The sequence below is a fragment of the Canis lupus genome, chromosome 16, assembly GCF_011100685.1.
Source record: "Canis lupus familiaris isolate Mischka breed German Shepherd chromosome 16, alternate assembly UU_Cfam_GSD_1.0, whole genome shotgun sequence".
Lineage (NCBI taxonomy): Eukaryota > Metazoa > Chordata > Mammalia > Carnivora > Canidae > Canis > Canis lupus.
This window is the reverse complement of record NC_049237.1, coordinates 11976941-11995080: the sequence shown is the minus strand read 5'-3', so window position 1 is coordinate 11995080 and position 18140 is coordinate 11976941. Positions and strand designations below refer to the sequence as shown.

At 36.6% G+C, this 18140-nt stretch overlaps 1 protein-coding gene across 1 annotated transcript in view; it reads right to left on the bottom strand.

Moving 5' to 3' along the window:
- Positions 1 to 17874, bottom strand: part of MTPN (myotrophin) — a 52683-nt gene extending 34809 nt beyond the window's left edge. Inside the window, 1 exon segment of the mRNA NM_001002989.1 lies at positions 17798 to 17874. Coding sequence (NP_001002989.1) covers positions 17798 to 17869 — 72 coding nt within the window. The 5' untranslated portion in view covers positions 17870 to 17874.
- Positions 17875 to 18140: the final 266 nt, after the last annotated feature.

Sequence of the window (18140 nt, the reverse complement as noted above, 5' to 3'; positions counted from 1 at the left end):
GAAAATAAAGTATTAAACTATTATATTAAAGGTAAGAATATTACTTATGAATAGACCAAAAACTGGAAAACCACAGCTTCTGTGAGATGGTTAAATTAATTTAAAGTTACATGGCTTTTTAAAACCTATTATTTTATTTCACATTAGACTTTGAAAACATTTATTAGTTTGCCTAGATCTTGCAACAACAAAAATTTTTAGTATACTAATTCTGGTAACTTTCCATACTAGCTAAAAGGTAATGGGAATTTTTATGAATTTAAAAATCCATTAAAGAAAAACTGTACAGAAACATCATCCAATCCATCTTGCTTCCAAAGTAAATTAACCTCAGAACATCTGAATTCAAATTCTAAGATCTATTTTTCTAGTTTTATAAATCAATAATAAGATTTTATTTAACAGGGGCGCCTTGGTGGTTCAGTAGTTGAGCATCTGCCTTTGGCTCAGGTCATGACCTTGGGGTTCTGGGATCCAGTCCCACACTGCTATGTCTCTGCCTCTCTCGAATAAATAAAAATCTTAAAAAAAAAAAAAAAAAAGTTCATTTAACAGAGTTTTCAATGCTTGAGAAACACCCCCCCCAGTATTTATAATATATGTACACACACACACACACACACACACGCAGAGTCCGCTATTTCTTTTAGAATAATTATTCACAAACCTATTCAAAATACATCCTTATAAAAACGAGCATTCAGAATGAAAACAAGAATTTTCAGTGTACAGCACTTTTAGAACTGCAGTAAATCTCCAAGCCTTAGTTTAAAAAATAAGTCTTAATATTTTGAATCAAAGTCTAGGAGCCAAAGTAGGTGTTCATCTTTCATTTTAAGCAAAAACCAGCAAACTAATACCTGGCTTTGGTGATACTGTGTAATAATTTGTTTGTTTCCTCTTGAGTAACAAATTATAAAAGAAATAATAAGCAATGTTCTGTATCAAATGTAAAGTCTTACAATGATTTAAATAACTTATTTTAAAATTATGAAGCCTGGAATGATTTTTTACATGACTAACTCAAAGTGGCTTGTCATCTATTTTTTTTAATCTCCTTATCTTTTGTATTACACCGTAGAAGCAATTAAAAGCATTTTAAGAACACGGAACATCCCTAATGTACACCGGGTGACTAGTCAAATCCCAAGACAATGTTACAGTCCCTCCCCACCTTCCCAGATTCAGATCGCTTTTCTGTCAGTTTGCTAAGGCCAAGATGAAGGTGAACTGGTTCTTGCTCTCGGTCTCTGTCTCTGTTAACACTTCATTTCCTGTTCAGATTTTGGATACTCTTTTTCCTGTCATTTAGTCTCCAAACGTTGCCTTTCAGCTCAAGCTGACACTCCTTAATTTGATTTTGATTTCATCTTCTGGAGAGAGAATATAACTCCAAGCTCTTTCTATGTAAACACTTACTATCATATGCACAGCTCTAGATCTTTATAAGTAAGACCTTTAAAAGCTTTAAAGATTTTTTTTCACTCACTAGCAATTTATTTGGTCATTTATTCAAATATTCTTGAGCTCCCGCTAAGAGCAAGACATTATTCTACATGGTAGAAATGTACAGAAGTGGACAAAAAGACACAAGTTCATCAGGAAAATTAACAGCTGTAATTCACACAGCATGATCTGGACTATGGTCACTGTGGTTCTAAAAGTTTCACTTTTGACACCAGGTATGTGCCAAGTCATACAAACAAAAATGGAAACTCCATCTCTCTACTCCCTCAGTCTTTCAAAACCAAAAACCAAAAACCTCACATTCATGTAATGGAAATGAGAGTGTTTTATGGAACCAAACAGATCTACAGACAAATCTTGGCTCTACCATTTACTAACTTGGTTAACCTGGGCATATTACTTAAATTTCTTCAATTCTCATTTATCTTACCTGTGAAAACAATCTTCCATAGTATTTTTAAACCAAATGTTTATGAGAATTAAATGAGAAAATGTAGACAAAGCACCCAGCAAGTCATAAAATTAGATGGTGGCTATTAGAATATTGTTACGTTTATTTGTAATACAGGACAAGTAGTAGGTCTTTGGTTTGCTTTATCTATATTCTAGGAATCTGTCATTTTAATCTTTTATATGTTCCAGAGAGTTAATTTTTCTTCTGCTGGGCTGCTAGTACTACATCACTGTAAGAACAGCTTCTGAAAGTTTAAGGCAAATAAGGCACAAAAAATTAGGTACAATGATAACTTAAACAAATCCTCTGAAGGGGCTTCGTGATATGAAGTGTTTTATTTCTAACAACCACAGTCCAAAGAGAGAGGAGTATTCAGTTTACTTAGTCTAGTTTACTTTATATTTCTACTTTTCTACCTCCTCCTTTCATCAGATTTCCCAGCTTTTTTCAATATATGCCTTATCCACTCTCCTAAATGGTTTTAATATGGAATAAAAATATATGTGCAAATATGTATATACTTTCAACAGTTTCAGATTTCCTGTCCTTAATGGCAAAAATCTTTCATATGCATCTCCAGAGTGTGGTTTGGTGGGAATATTTACTAGATCTAGTATTTCTTACAGGTCTCTACTACATATTAGGTTCATTTGAATAATAAACATTCAGATTGAGATAACATTCTTTATAATATTTCCAAATGAAATGGTCATCTGACTCTTGCAGAGAACTCTGTCTTAGGACTTTTTTTAGGTGAAAATACACACGTAATTTGCTTCCTCTGATCTCCAAGATACCTACAGGCTGCTGCAACTGAGTTCTAATGCATAAGTACATACTGTACTGTCACAAGAAACCAGTGTCCTCAAGAGCCACTTAACAAAGAATAGACTAAATTAGCATACGTGTGACTATTTTGTAGCACAGCATGTAAATTAATCCTGGACACTTAACTGATAGTAGCATGCAGTAAAACTATTGTATTTAACAAATTCTATATAGTTAGTTGAGTCAATGTTCCCAGGAATTAAATTACAGCTAAGTACTACCTTTCCCTACTGTGAGTTCAGAATTTCCCTAAGACTGTGGTATTTAATATTTTTATAATGACGGAGCCTTTTGAGGATTGGATGAAAGCTAGGGGCCCTCCTTTCCTACAAGTGCCCCTCTGTCCTCTATCCCCTACCCCTCAAGGTTACAAGTCCTTGCCTTAGGGTACAACTTTGCCAAAAAAAATTACATAATATTGTACCGGTGACATTAGCAGATAAAAAGTATCAGAGTTATAAATGACAACACAGCAGTGGATTCAAATGTATAATTTACCAATGAGGAAGAAAGGAAACCAAAAAGATGATAATAAGGTAGATGGCACAACAGAAAGGTAGAATGTCTGAGAAATATATAATCAACTTGTTCTTAATTCTATATATTTTCTACAAAGTTAACAGGAAAGGTATGACACACTAAATGCATCAAACTTTAAATATTATAAATATGAATGCATTTCAAAATAATGAACAATAATAATATGCATCATAAACATTCACTTAATGAGCACCTATTTAGTAAATAATAATGCATCCACAGAAAACATTTTAAATTGTTTTGAAGAATAGTTTCTTACTACTATTTAAAATCCTTACTAGGCTGATCCTGACCAAAGTAATCACCTTCTAAAATCTACCAGGATCAGTCACCCCACACATGTTCCCAACCGGGTTATTTTCACTGACAAAATTACGACAAATGGTAATAATTTCAACATACTTCAATGGTAATGATGCCTGAGAATCTGGCAAAAAGTTTTCTTTGGAAGAAGAAATTGTTCACAGTAAAAAACAAAACACATATACTTTGCTTAAGGATGAAAAAATAAAACAAAGTGCTGTATTTTTAACATAGTTATCTGAATAACTATGTTTTTCTGTCTCTGGGATTCTTAGGACTATTCAAGGTTTTGGAAGGATATATTCAAATTACAAGTTCATTTTCATTAATTTACTTACCAGTATCACACAGAACTAATGAAAATCAAAACTTGAACGAAAAAATTTTAAGTGCAAACATAATGTATAACTGTATTTTTAACAGAAGTGTTATACATCTATGTTTTTTACTAATAAAGTATTTAAATGAAAGCCCATGACAGTTAAGAACTGAAATTTTTAAAACTTGTAGTTAAATCCAATTAATTAACATATAATGTATTACTGGTTTCAGAGTTGGAGCTCAGTGATTCATCCGTCTTATATAACACTTGGTGTTCATTACATCACCTACCCTCCTTAATGTCCATCACCCAGTTACCCTATCCCCCCAACCTCTTCCCCTCCAAGAGCAGAATTCTTATAGTATACTTCCTCATGGATATACCACACAGAACTTTTAACTAAGTTTTTTTTTTTTTTTTCAAAATGGCTACTTCAGTCATTTAAATTAGTTTTATATAGCTGATTTACTTATTAAAAGCTCACCTTATTTTTCTGTCTTGGAAGGTTTTAAAGCAATCAGTTACACTTGGAAATTTTCAGACGGAAATTAGCTAAGTATTAACATTTTTACTGGTGGTATAAAATTAAATTTTTAATTTAACAGAATGCATGCATTTATATGAAGATAGACTACCAAAACTTAAAAACTCCATTCAAAACATTATGGTAGTATCTCAATTTGAAAAAATTAATATGATCAAAAATTAGCTTCATTTTCAAAAAACTAATTCAGGGTTCAACAGGTAGAATTTATTCCTAAAATCTTATGTAGCCTGAGAAATATCTTGTGTCTGGATCCAATGGTTTACATTTCTAAAGTATGTATCTATAAATAAACCCATGATAGGAAGGGAGAGGGAAAAGGGAAGAAAAAGAGGGGGCAGGAGAGAAGAAAGAGGGGAAAGAGTAACTCAGTTCCTACAATTTTAGTGTGACCTTTGAAGAAATCTATCGAGTGGGAAGAGGGGTGGTGTATACATTTTCTTAAGATTGTTTTTCTGTCACCATCATACATGAGTGACAACTTGAATATATGTTTTATTCCTAACAGAATTGCTTGTTTCACTGTTTTCCAGTACTATCACAGAAAATAATCTAAAGGTAAGATGATTTAACCTCTTAAAATTAATGTTACTATTTTGCCCATAAGCATACAGACTAAAAGAAAATCTTCATAGTTAATCACTTTAGTCAGGATGTGTCACGCTCCTCATTTATGTTTACTGGCTTTGAATAAAATGTGAGGACCCTCCATTTCCAATTTTGGGTGTTCTTTTAAGTTGTGAAAATTTGTATTTCTATTTATCAGTTCAAACTTGTATGCTCTTCCCTATCTTTTGCTGGTTCAATCTCAATGCTTTATGTATTGTAATAATCTTCAATTTTTTCCATCTATGTACTTCATTTGTAGTTCTAAAAACTTTCAGTGCAAATGATGGCAAAGAATACTCTTTTGGAATCAGTCTGATCAAATCTTGCCCTTCTACTTACTAGGTGTAGGATTTCAGTCAAGTTGCTTCATTTTCATTTCTCTACATATAAAATGGAGATAAAGCCTACCTGGGTAGACATGAAATTAAATAACATGCATCTCTACATGCATAGTATCTCATTTTGTAGGACCATACCTGACACAGAGTAAGCACTCAGAGAAGGCATTATGTTCCCATTATCTTCCACTTTGAATTTGATGTTCTATAGCACTGATTCTCTGCTCTACTGTAACCAAATATGACTTTTTCTTGATTCTTATCGCAGTCTATTACTTTTACATGGTTGTATGATTCCTTAACATATTTGTATATTGCTTTTTAAGTTTTATTCCTATGTCATGTTTTAAGTAGGAAAACAATTTATTCAGAACCCATACAACTATCTTAATTATTGTTTGTTCTGTATACCCTTTTAACTGAACCTACTAAAGAACATGGATCTTCAGAAAATATTAATTATTGTATTCCTATGCTTACTGGACACAGTGGCTGCTACTAAAGGTACTCAAATGATATGTGCTGAATGAATTATGAATGAACCTGAGAAAACCGTACTATGCAGTCTTCTCTTTCACTTCCACAGTTTGGAAATCAAGCAGGGTCTTGGGACTGGCATTAGGGCTAGAGAGAATAATCCTGGAACATTTTTGGTGAAGGATGACCTCTGATGGCTGAAAGATTTTGTAGAATCCCCTTTCAGTTTAATAATCTAAATTAGTTGTTTGCATGTATACAAGTAATGATTCCTAATTTTCATAATAATTCTAAGCCTTTTGCCCATGGTACAAATTTACTATAGAGACTCTGCTTTTTCTTTTAGAGAATTTCATTCAACCTCTTTCTTTCTCATTCCCTTATCTACACATAGCTTTTCTAAGTCTTGTTATTCCTTCAATATCTTTAAATGAGAAAAATTTCTGAATCATATTTTTGGAAATGTTGAGCCCCAAAGTAAGTATTATATTTGATTACACATATCATTATTTTAGATCTTAAAATCTCAAGGAGAAAGAAATAGAATTGAGTTTATTAGACGAGCCAATACTGCAACTTCAGTGTTACAGAGAAATGAGCAAACTCTGATCTAAGGGCCAAATCCAGATTGCTGCCTGTTTTTGTAAATAAAGTTTCACTCGAACACAGACATACTTATTTGCTTATATATCATCTATGGCTGCCTTTGCCTAACTGCATAGATGAATAGCTATGATAGAGACTATAGGTCACAAAGCCTAAGAAAGCCCTGGGCTCTCTAAGACTCCTCTTAGGAATGGATCTACATAAGAACAACAACACAAATAGCAAATATTCACTATGTAGTTACAATCTGTACAATACTGCTTTATTGAATTTTACACTATTTCTTAAAGATTAGATAAAACATCTGAATTGGTTATTATTATAATCCCTCTTTGCAGATGAGAAAGCTAAGGTTGGTGAAATTAAATAACTTGGTCAAGGCTAGTAAGTGGTAGGATTGGGATCAAACCCAGGTCTGTTGGAATCTAAAGTGAAAGTATAATTACTCTTATAAAGAGGGCTTTAAAGTAATAAATACTAAGGGTGTTTTCGAAGGGCTTAGTTTGCAGTGAGATAGCTTTCAATTTTATTGGTTTGAGATGGTCCATGTGCTTTTTTTTTCCCCATGTGCTTTTTATATTGTTTTATGTGGCATTAAGTATGGATTTTAATATCCGTTCATTGATACCAATAAAAAGGCAATGATGATTCTTTACAAGATGCAAGCATAAAAACTACCTTTACTTTTATTGAGATCTATGGTTTTAAAAGTTCTCTACTGAACTTCTAAAGTGATGGCCATGAGAGGTGACAAGTGAAAGCTGGTGTTCTATCTATATAACTATTGTCACTATTGTATTCCACACCTATGATAATAGTGTGAAAAAGCTGGACAAAGTTTACCAGTTTAAAACAAAGCCTTTGAAAACTTAGCTATTTTCAAGAGAGGAAATATGAAGGAACATCATTCATACATATTAAGAGAACATCTGTTACAAAGAGAAATATACAACAAAGGGAGGATGGTTAGTTCCTAGAATACCAATTCAACCCAAACTTAACTATATAGCAGATAAAAGACATGATAAATGCTGGAAATACAAAGAAAATTCCTATCTTCAAAAAGCTCACAGCACAAGAAGGGAGGATAGGGAAGCAAAAATTAATATGGGCTTCTGAATTACAAGCAGCAAAAACCAATTCATAATGAGGAACAGGAATGGAATGTGTTCAACAGGTATTAAAAATCTCTCTCAGAATTACTGGGAAGGTTGAAAAATCAAGCTCCATAAACATGCAGGCATGAAGGAGGTTTCAAAACAGGAAATAAAACCAAAATATGACCCAAGAAGCACCTAGGCGCAGAAGAGATGCCACAATGGGCATACCATTACTTCTTTTTTTCTGCAAACTGCATATTTTATTGCTGCTGCTATATCCTTTATGTTGCCTGAGTCTTTATATCACCTCCAGATAAAAGTATCCAATTATGGTTATGAGTTTTGGAGCCATTTCCTAAGTGTAGGCAGGAAAAAGCAATGTATTTGTCCTTTTTGGCTTTTATTGTGGTAGGACTTGCATTTCATCAAGATTCATACTATGTAAGAGAGAACTCCTCAAACACTAGGAAGGGCCTTCAAATTCTGGGAAGCCCCACCTCCCAAAAGATTAAAGCCCCACTACAAACACTGTATCTTAAATCAAGATCTGAAATATTTGGGGGGAGGTAGGCTGTGAGTTCTCAAGTTTGAGAGCACTATTCAAATATCTAAATGGTAACAGGTAACACTTCTACACAGGCACTTTTTTTTTTTAACCAGTCATTAGACAAAACTCTTTTTGAACATTTGAAACTTAAAGGCAAGAGAAGAACTCCATAGAACAAGATCTAAGTTTCTTAAGCTATTTTTTTTTTCTAATTCAAGTCCAGGGACTTTTCAGTCAAAACAGGAGCTCATACCTCTTCAGTTAAAGAAACTCTGCCACTATAGCATCAACACAGGTAAAAAGATCCATGTTAGATACCACATTGGCATAAATAAGCAATTAACTGCACAAACAGGCAATGCTAGGCAGAACAAGAACTTTAAAAATAGATAGAAATTTACTGAGCAGATAGGGTGGGGCAAAAAAGAATATTGCAACAGAGGTAGTAACTAGTATAAAGTACAAAGTACTTTATCATAAAATACCATAGTTTAGTTAAAAAAAAAAAAAAAAAAAAGCACCTGTTCTGGTTCCAGGAAATTGCTTTAAAGTCTTAATCCTAATTAGCAGTATAATCTGGGTCAAGCCCTTTAATAACTATTTTTTCCAAAAAAAAACCTAATTTTTCCTCATCTACAAAATAAGGGAGATGGACTAGATGATTTAAGTAGTTCTGCTTATAAACAAACATATAGTTATTATTATGAATAACAATGGCTAACATTTCTTGGCTAACACTGCATGCCAGGGAAAATGGTACACAGTTGACATATATCAAGTAGATATTAATAGCCTCATTTTTCTCTAGTTGAGGAAACCCAGGTTCTGAGCAGGGAACTAACTTGCTCAACATGTCCCAGTTAGTTAACAGAACCAGAGCAAGAGGGTTTAATTCCAAAGCCATGAACACTTTGGCTGAAGTCAACAATGAAATTCTAAATTCCCTAAAAACACTATCTATTATAGCTTCTATTATACTATGGGCAAAGTGTTTATTATCTGCAACCCCCTTTCTTAGATATCTAAAATTTTCAGAAGGTCAAGAATTTAGACCTAAGTATCAAAATGTTCATTATTTTATATAGTCAGAAGTCTTTTTCTTTTTTTTTTTTTTAAGATTTTTATTTATTCATGAGAGAGACAGAGAAAGAGAGAGGCAAACACAGGCAAAGGGAGAAGCAGGCTCCATATAGGGAGCCCGATGTGGGACTTGATCCTGGGACTCCAGGATCAGGCCCTGGACTGAAGGTGGCTCTAAACCACTGGGCCCCTGGGGCCGCCCCAAATAGAAATCTTTTCAAAACATATCCTACACATCTCTGACTTTTTACATAGGAGAAAAGTGGACTTAATTTAAACTTTACTTGAAGCTCAAGTTTACATTCATACATATTAATCACTGTATTGGCCTCTAGAACTTTAAGGTAACATGACTCTTTGCCCCTTCATTTTCTAGGGTCAGCTTATGTTCTGTTTCTTCCTTCATTGCTTTCAATAATCACAGCTCTACCCTGCGTAGTGTTTTGTGGACAAAAAGAAAAAAAAATCAAGCTTTGAAGCTGTCAGAACTATTAATAAAGATACAGTTGCAAAAAAAAAAGTTAATTTTAGTCATACTTCTCATTACAAGGTAGCATCTGCTATAGTACCTAAAGTAATTCTTAAATATCAATTCAGCTGTGATTTGATTATCTAAACACATGGTTTCAAATACTTTGATACAGAATATTCTCATATTGAACCATATACTCTGATCCTAAAATACTTCATAAAGAATTAGAACCTAAAGCATTATGTTCTTCAGATTACATGGTGCCAACATGCTAGGAAAAAATATATAATGAAAAAAAAATATATAATGCTTATGGAGACATAAAGGATAAAAGTGAGGTAGTTTAAAAAATGCTCGTATTTTCCCCAAGACAAGAAAAAAGGAAAAAATCTTAAAGGAATGCTCCTGCAAAAATTCTAAAGAAAATGCAAGAGAAAAATGGCTCTATTCCATACTAAAATATAGCATGAAATAATAATTTAGAGTAGTAGGGAAAGAGGAATTACACAATAAATGATATGGAAACAAACTGTCAAAAAACAAACACTTCAAAGTAAATAACAGAAGGATCAAATACCTAAAATACAAAAAAAAGGGGGGGGGAATATCTGGAAGACCAAATTTATCTATAATCTTATAGAGAAGAGATCTCTGTAAATAAAAGTTAATATCCAAGTCACAAATGGGGGAAAAGTGATCTATTTACCATATAAAAAAGTAAAGACTGTTACAGAAAAAAATAGATGAAGTCAAGAGACAAACTGCAAAAAAATCTACAAGAAAAATGATTAAAAAAAAAGAACTTCCTTAATTTATAAAGGGCTCATGCAAATCAATAAAAAGCCAACTACCTAATAGAAAAATGAACAAAAATATAAATAAGAAATTGGGCGGGGGGAAGAACACATGTGCTATAAAAGTTCTGATGTTTTATTTTCTTGTTAAAGAAACGCAATTTGAAGCAAGAGATCATTTTTCATCTATTCAAATGGCAAAAACTAAAAAGTGTGATGATGCCCAGTGCTGCTGATGTTGTGAGGGAATAATCAGTCTTGTGTGCTTACTGATATATGCCTAAGTCAGTAGAACTTTATCAGGAGGGTAATACAGACACAAAAGCTATCAAGGTATATATACAAAGGTAATCATGAGAGCACTGTTTAACTGAAAGAATAAGCTGGAGAGGCAGCCTGGATGGCTCAGCGGTTTAGAACCGCCTTCGGCCCAGGGTGTGATCCTGAGACCCGGGATAGAGTCCTGCATCAGGCTCCCAGCATGGAACCTGCTTCTCCCTGCGTCTCTGCCTGTCTCTCTGTGTCTCTCATGAATAAATAAATAAATTCTTGAAAAAAAAAAGAAAAAATAAGCTTGAAAAACTATTTACCATAGAATACTAGTTAAATAAATTATGGTACATCCATAAAATAGAATACTATGCCCTCCCTACTGGAAAAAAAGGGGGAGAGGGATGAATAAATTTTGTTGTGGAATCCAAGATAAATTATTAAGGAATTAAAAAAAAAAAACAAAGTGTGGAAGTACATACAAAACTGCTCTTAAGTGGGGAAATAGATGAGTGAGTTTCTGGTGTTTCTCTGAAATTATGTAGAATTGTTAAAAATGGCTCACGGTTCACAGAGACCAGGAAGGAAGCCATAGCTGTTGCATTTTTTTAATCTGTTCCTGAATTAATTTCATTTTAAAGTTAACAGGAATTATCTAGATAGTAGAATTTATGGGGCAATTTTTGTCTTTTTTATGCTTTTCTGTCTTAAAAATACCTAATACAACCTGTACTTTAAAGAAACTACCTGGCCAGGGGAAAATGAGCAATGGGAGACACTTAGTTTCAATTTATTTTATTCAATACAGTGTTATCTTTTAAATATTAAAAGCTTATACGATTTTTATAATCAAATCAGCTTTAATATAGTACACTTTTAACGGTCTGCACTAGTGCAAGGATAACATTTAAAATTTCAAATCAAAACACTATATATAGCCTATAGACATCTGAGTGAGCACTAGACTTCCAATATAAAAAAGATCTTCTTGTACATTAAAAAAAAAAAAGACTAAAAGAAAAGTGTATCTATACTAAACTTTCTATGTCTTCTGAGGGCATCTATACGTATACAAACTGATCTATCTGCTTTCTGACAGAGTCACCAGCCCTGGTACAGAAAGGGCAGATATAGTGACAAATCTTTATAAGAAACAAACTGGTAATTTAAAAAAAGGAATGGAGAGAAAAGGAAAACTGCTTAAAATGAATAAATAGCAAGATATTAAATTAGGATTGCTTTTAAATTGCCTATTTTATTAGGAAAGTGAAAAGCAAACCTAATAAGTCTTGCAGTTTCTAAAGATTAGAGTTGATACTTTTCTCAAGTTCAAGAGATCCTATCCTTTCAAAGGGTGCACAATTGTTGCTTTTCAAGGCTATCAGAGTGTCAAAAGCAGATAGATGTAATTAGAATGGGGGCTAGAGAGGGAAAGGGAACCACAGAGAAAGGGAAGTTAAGAGACCTGATGTATAGTATTTCACAGTAAGTGAAACAGAAGCACAACAAAAGAGTACATATATCAACCTGCTGGAAATTATAAGGGACTATTTATTAATACAATTCATGAGCATTCACTTCTGGGAGAGCTGGATCCTCAAAATCTATCACAAAGCTCACCTCTAAGTAGTCTCAATGGATACTTACCATCCTGCTGTGATTATTTTTAACATTTGCATACTCAATAAAACAGTACCCCCTGAATCACACAGCATTTTTGAGAAATGAAGGCCAATGGTATGAAGTATAATAGCAAAGAGCTATGAAGTTAGAGTTCAAATCTCAGCTTCACTAAGAGCTTTATGACTGTAGACAAGCTATTTAATCTTTGCTTCAGTCTCTTAATCTTTAAAATGGGGGCTTTACATTAACTATGCTCATGGGTTGATGTGATAAGTAAATGAAATTATATTTATACATGGCATCCCAATGCTCAAAATTTTAAGAACATACTTTTTGAGAAAAAAAAGAAGTTCTTATTCAGGAAACCACTCTGAATAGAAATTTCAATACTTTAGTTTACATTTGTTTCTTAAGGTAAAGAGAAACAATTTAACTTTTTCTGCACTGTATAGGATCATAATTAGGAATATAAATTCTAAGACTATGTGACTACAGAGGCACCTGGTTGGCTCAGTCAGTAGAGCCTGCAACTCTCTGTATGGGGGTTGTGGGTTCAAGCCCCATGTTGGGTGTAGAGATTACTTAAAAAAAAAACAAAAAACAAAAAACAAAAAACAAAAAAACCAAAACTGTGTGTGACTATAAATACAAAAGTTTCCGCAAGCTATCAACCAACCAGTCTCCTTATAGAGTACCTTGAGCAAAGAGGGCCTCTACTGAGGAGATAATAAAGTTTATAAGAGATGTTGTCTCTATGCTATTTCCGTATTATTACAGTTAAAAGTGTTTTAAATTGTAGGCATTTTCTATGTCTTTATTCATAATCAGAGATAACTTGTTGTGTCTACTTCTTGCAAGCCCCTTTCTTTTTCTTAATGTGCTGATGCTAAGCTACTCTGAGCTAAGAAACCAGATAACCATTTCAGGGTAGACTGATATGGTGTAAAAAAAAAAAGGGGGGGGGGCCCGCAGATTCGGAGAGCCCTAGGTTTAAATCCCAGTTGTGCTACTTACTTTGCGACCTTGTTGAATTGCTTAACTTCTCTAAGTTTCAATTTCTTTACCCTTAAAATGGGTATACTATTAGCCATACTGAAATGATAGGGTAAAAAGCAAACGAAAACTTAGGTAAAGATCTTGCAGAGTGTCTTCTAATACCTGGCAATATAAATCACTCTGTCAATGGTAATCATTATTATATATGCTAATGAAGTATGTTAAAACTGTAGCTAAGTCAAGAATAAAAAGAATTTCTCAGAACATATGCTTTTCATGTGTGAAATTCCTTGGCACTGTACTGGGGATACAAAGATGAAAAAGAATATAATATCTAAGCTCCAGAGGCTCAGAGCCTAATTAAAGACAGACATGTAAACAAAGTCACAGAAACTTGATAAGTTAAACAGTAAAAGAAGCAGTGCACCAGTTGAAGGCAAATGTTTTTCTGGCAGAAGTGTATTTAAGCTCAGAGGATAAAGAGAAGCTCACCAAGTTGGAGGTGAGGGATTGAGGTGAGCAGACTTGCTCAGGGAGGATGAAAAGGGCACATGTAAAGGTATACAAGTAAGAAACAGCCCGGCGTGGGTCTGGAGCAGGGGGTTTACAGAGGGGTGGTTTAGAAAGGCAGGCATGGGCCAGATCCCAATGGCCTACTCTCCCAAATGGAGTAGCTGGCCCTTTTGAAAATTAGTAACAGGGAAAAATTAATAATGGGAATCACAAAATATTTTAAGGGCAGTGAAGGAGGTTGGCTGAAAAAGATAAGAGTCTCAGAATTCACATTACAGAGAGATCTCCCTGACCAAGATGTGCAAGTTGACCAGGAAAGAGAGGAATACTAATAGTCACGGAAAATATAGTATAGGCAGGAAACAGGCAGCAACTAGTGGAAAGTAGCAGTGGTAAGAAGAGTGAAGAATGGCTGAAAGGGACGAAGTGGGTTGTCTTGACAACACTCAGGAGTTGGGGAAAATCCCCCAATTTCTCATCTGGGCAAGCGGTTGGGTCATGAGGTCATTAGTCAAAATGGCAACAACAAAAATGAAAAATCTCTGAGAAGACAGTGTGGGCTCAACTGGACTTCATGCAAACAGAGCCATCCTTTAGGCTGACTGAAGCCCAGGTGGAAGCAGAACTAACTCCAGTGGAAGAAGTGAATGTGAAGGCAGAAATGGAAGACGAGGCACAGGTAATGTGATCCAGAGGAAGTACACAGATTGGAAACGGGGCCACAAGTATCTACTATTGCTGCTCGTGAAGATCTCACTCACTGGCTTTCACTTGTTTTCCAATTGGACAAACTGAATTTCATGTAAGTGAGATGTTACTTATGGTTTTCATACTTCTTCAAAAGTATGCAAATTTTCCCACACAAGTCTGCTGAAGGTGGATGCTTAAGTTTCCTGAGCACTGTGTCCAACCTCTTCGCTATCAGGCCAGGCCTAAGAGGGTGCTTGGGACCTGACACATGCCCAATACAAATGAATGAACTAACGAAGTGTGGTCGGTCCAGAAGCCAAGCTGTCTCAGATATTGTTTTAATGTTACTGATGAACATTTAATATGGATTAACCTAACATTTTCTTTATATGCTGCTTTTTCCATTTAGAAACATACAATTTTCAATGATTTGGGGCTCTGAACTTATATTTCAGAGTTAGAACTCATCGCAAAACAGCAAATTGTGCCTACCCTTATTTCAGATTTCTGTACAGAAGTCAACAACAGGTAAAAAAAAAAAGTGAAATCACTGACTTTTTAAAATATTAGTTTTAAAAAGGGAAAATCACCTACAGGTCCATTCTTATATACTAACAATGTGAGCAATCTTCATAGGAGTACTGAGGAGAGTATTTTAAAGACTGCTTAGAAGGAAAATTAGATGAGTCCAAACATTCCTTTATGTATGTTGTTTACATACACTTACCTAAATAAATGTACATTACATAAACTCAAGAGTATCATCATGAGGGTTGGAGGATGAAAAAAATGAGTCAAGAGTAAGCAAGGAAGATGGCTGCTGAGCAGAAGAAACTATGTCACAAGCACCTGAGAATGTGAATAGCACCATAAGGGAACTCAGGAAAAACTGGAGTGCTGGGTTTTGGTGGTTTGGTTTTTGTTGTTGTTGTTGTTGTTATTTTTCATTAACAAAACAAAAGATACAGTAAGAGACTCAAGTTATTCAACAAACTAAGGAAAAAGCTCGTTTTTCATAGGATTACATTTCAGTCAAACTTTTCAGATAAGCCAGTTAATACTTCCTTTTGCTTTTCTTTGAATGTCTAGCCTCCCTCTCATGCACACCTTTTTTTTTTTTTTATTAAAGATTTTATTTATTTATTCATGAGAGACACACAGAGAGAGAGAGAGAGAGAAGGGGGCTTCATGCAGGGAGCCTGATGCAGGACTTGATCCCTGTATCGGGATCAGGCCCTGAGCCTAAGGCAGGCACCCAACTGCTGAGCCAACCGGGCGTCCCAAGCACACTTCTTTTGGTAAGAATAGGCAGTATGGCGGTAATAGGAAAAGAACAAAACCAAACTGCACATAATGACCTGATTTTAAAACTTAAAAAAAAAGGGGGTGGGGGGGATGTCGTACTGGAAGCAAGATATCCTATGCTTTCACAATTACACTTTATATTGGGAGAGACTGCATGCATGGAGCAGTTAAAGAGCCTAAGTCTTGGAGTCAGCAGTCCAGTTCTGGCTTAATCATCTGTCATCTCTTTAACTGGATTTTTGTCTTAAGCACTCTGCATCTCAGGACTCCTATCTGTAAAACGAGACGAATAAAAGGACTTCACAAGACTCGCAAGGATGATATAAAATAAGGTACCAGGAAGACACCACATTAATGGTGGTGTTTCTGTAGTTGTAAGCTCCATTAGTACCTACCAACTTTCCATACTTCAAGTGTATCGCATAACCTAGCTTTTACCGAAACAGAAAAACAAAAAGCCTACTCCCTTCCAGAGCACTGCAGGGTTCCACCACTGGACAGTGCATCAGGGATTGGAGCGTCCCCGTAATTTCTGCCTTTCAACCTCATGTGGAAACATCCAAGGGTTTCAGACTACTAGCTGAGAATGCAGTGAATGGTGCTGTGCAGACCCACTGTGAATAACTAAACACACATCCCGCGTACTGGGAGGGGGGTGGGTGGGGGTGGGGTGGAGGCTAAGTTGTAATGGTTCATTATAGACTAAAAACTAGCAGCGGCTTGCCCTTTGCACAATCCTGCAAGTTTTGAGAAACTCTGCTTCTGCTTAGTTGCTTCCTGACACAGGTCTGGAAAGAAACACAGCACGCCGGGGGGGGGGGTCGAAATACCCTTTGAAGAACTAGAACCTAGATCTCACGCTTTTAGGAGGTGAGCAAGATGCTATCCACGGTTATGTCATAAAGTCACAACTTTTTTTTTTTTTTTAAGAAGCAAGATGCTTCTTCCTCCACGGTTATGTCACGAGTTCATACTTGTTGTTTTGGAAGGTCCATTTTTACACTTAACATATTATAATCGCAGGTGGGTTCTCTCGTGACTGCAAAAGGCACGGTTTCGGGGGAGGGGGGGTTGCCCCCGAGGGCAGGCCAGCTCGGAATTTTAAGCCTACCATTCCGCCACGATGCAGAGTCGACTATTATTATTATTATTATTATTTGGCGGGGGAGTGTTTCGGTTTGAGATGAGCACCCCTGAAACGGCACACTCCTCAGTGCACGTTCCAGTAGTTCAGCGGCGGGGGTGGGGGGGTGGGGGGTGGGGTGCAAACCAAGGGACGGACACGGAGGAACTGAAAAAGTCACAGCATGCTTCTTGGAAAAAAAAAAAAACAAAACACAAAAAACAAAACTATTCTGATCCAGGTCAGACGCTCCACCCCTGCAACCAAACACCTAATCCCTGGGAGTGGGAAGGGGGGAAGAAGGCCACACCCAGAGTGAAGACTTCAGAGGGAGGCCCGTACCAAGTTTCAAGATTGTAGCCATCGCGATTTTCGGTACTTTTTTCTTTTTTTTCTTTTTTTCTTTTTTTGCCCCTCATCCCCCTCCCCTCTGCCCCGGTCACAGTCATTGACTCCTTTAGATTCTCAGCAGGCTTAAAAGTTCAAGAAAACGTTCCTCCGATTCTGATCACTGGGGGTTCCTTCATTGGGCCACCGGCAGGTCCAAAAGATGGGAGAATTGACCCCCCTCCCTTCTCCCCTCCCAACCTCCCCCCCCCCAACCTTGCCCCCCATTCAAAGCAGGATCGAAGGAAGTCCGGCATGGAAGAAAGAGGGCCAGACGCCAATGACCAGCGCCCCGGGTGGAGGGTGGGGGTCTGACCCGGGGTCGCCAGCCCTCCCCCCTCCCCTCCCCCAGCTCCCCGCAGCTCCCCCGCCTCCACCCGCATCCCACCTCCGCTCGTCGCCGCTTTACCTTGGCCACGTAGTCTTTCACCTCGTCCAAGTCTCCGTTTTTCAGGGCCCACATGAACTCCTTGTCGCACATCGCTGCAGCGGGGCGGGCCGCTCGGCCGGGCAGAGACGACGAGGCGGCGGCGGCGGCAAGCGGACACCGCGGGGCGACAGGGAGACAGGGCCGCGCGGGGAAGGGAAAGCGGGGGAGAGCCTGCCAGGCGGGCGAGGCAGCGCGCCGCGGCGACCGCTGGGGCGGGAGACAGAAAGTTCTCTGGCGTCCACCGGGCCCAGCAGAGCGGGAGCCGCCTGGCCGGAGAGGAGCAGGAGCGCTTGCACTTCCGGTTCACTCCCTGCGAGGATCC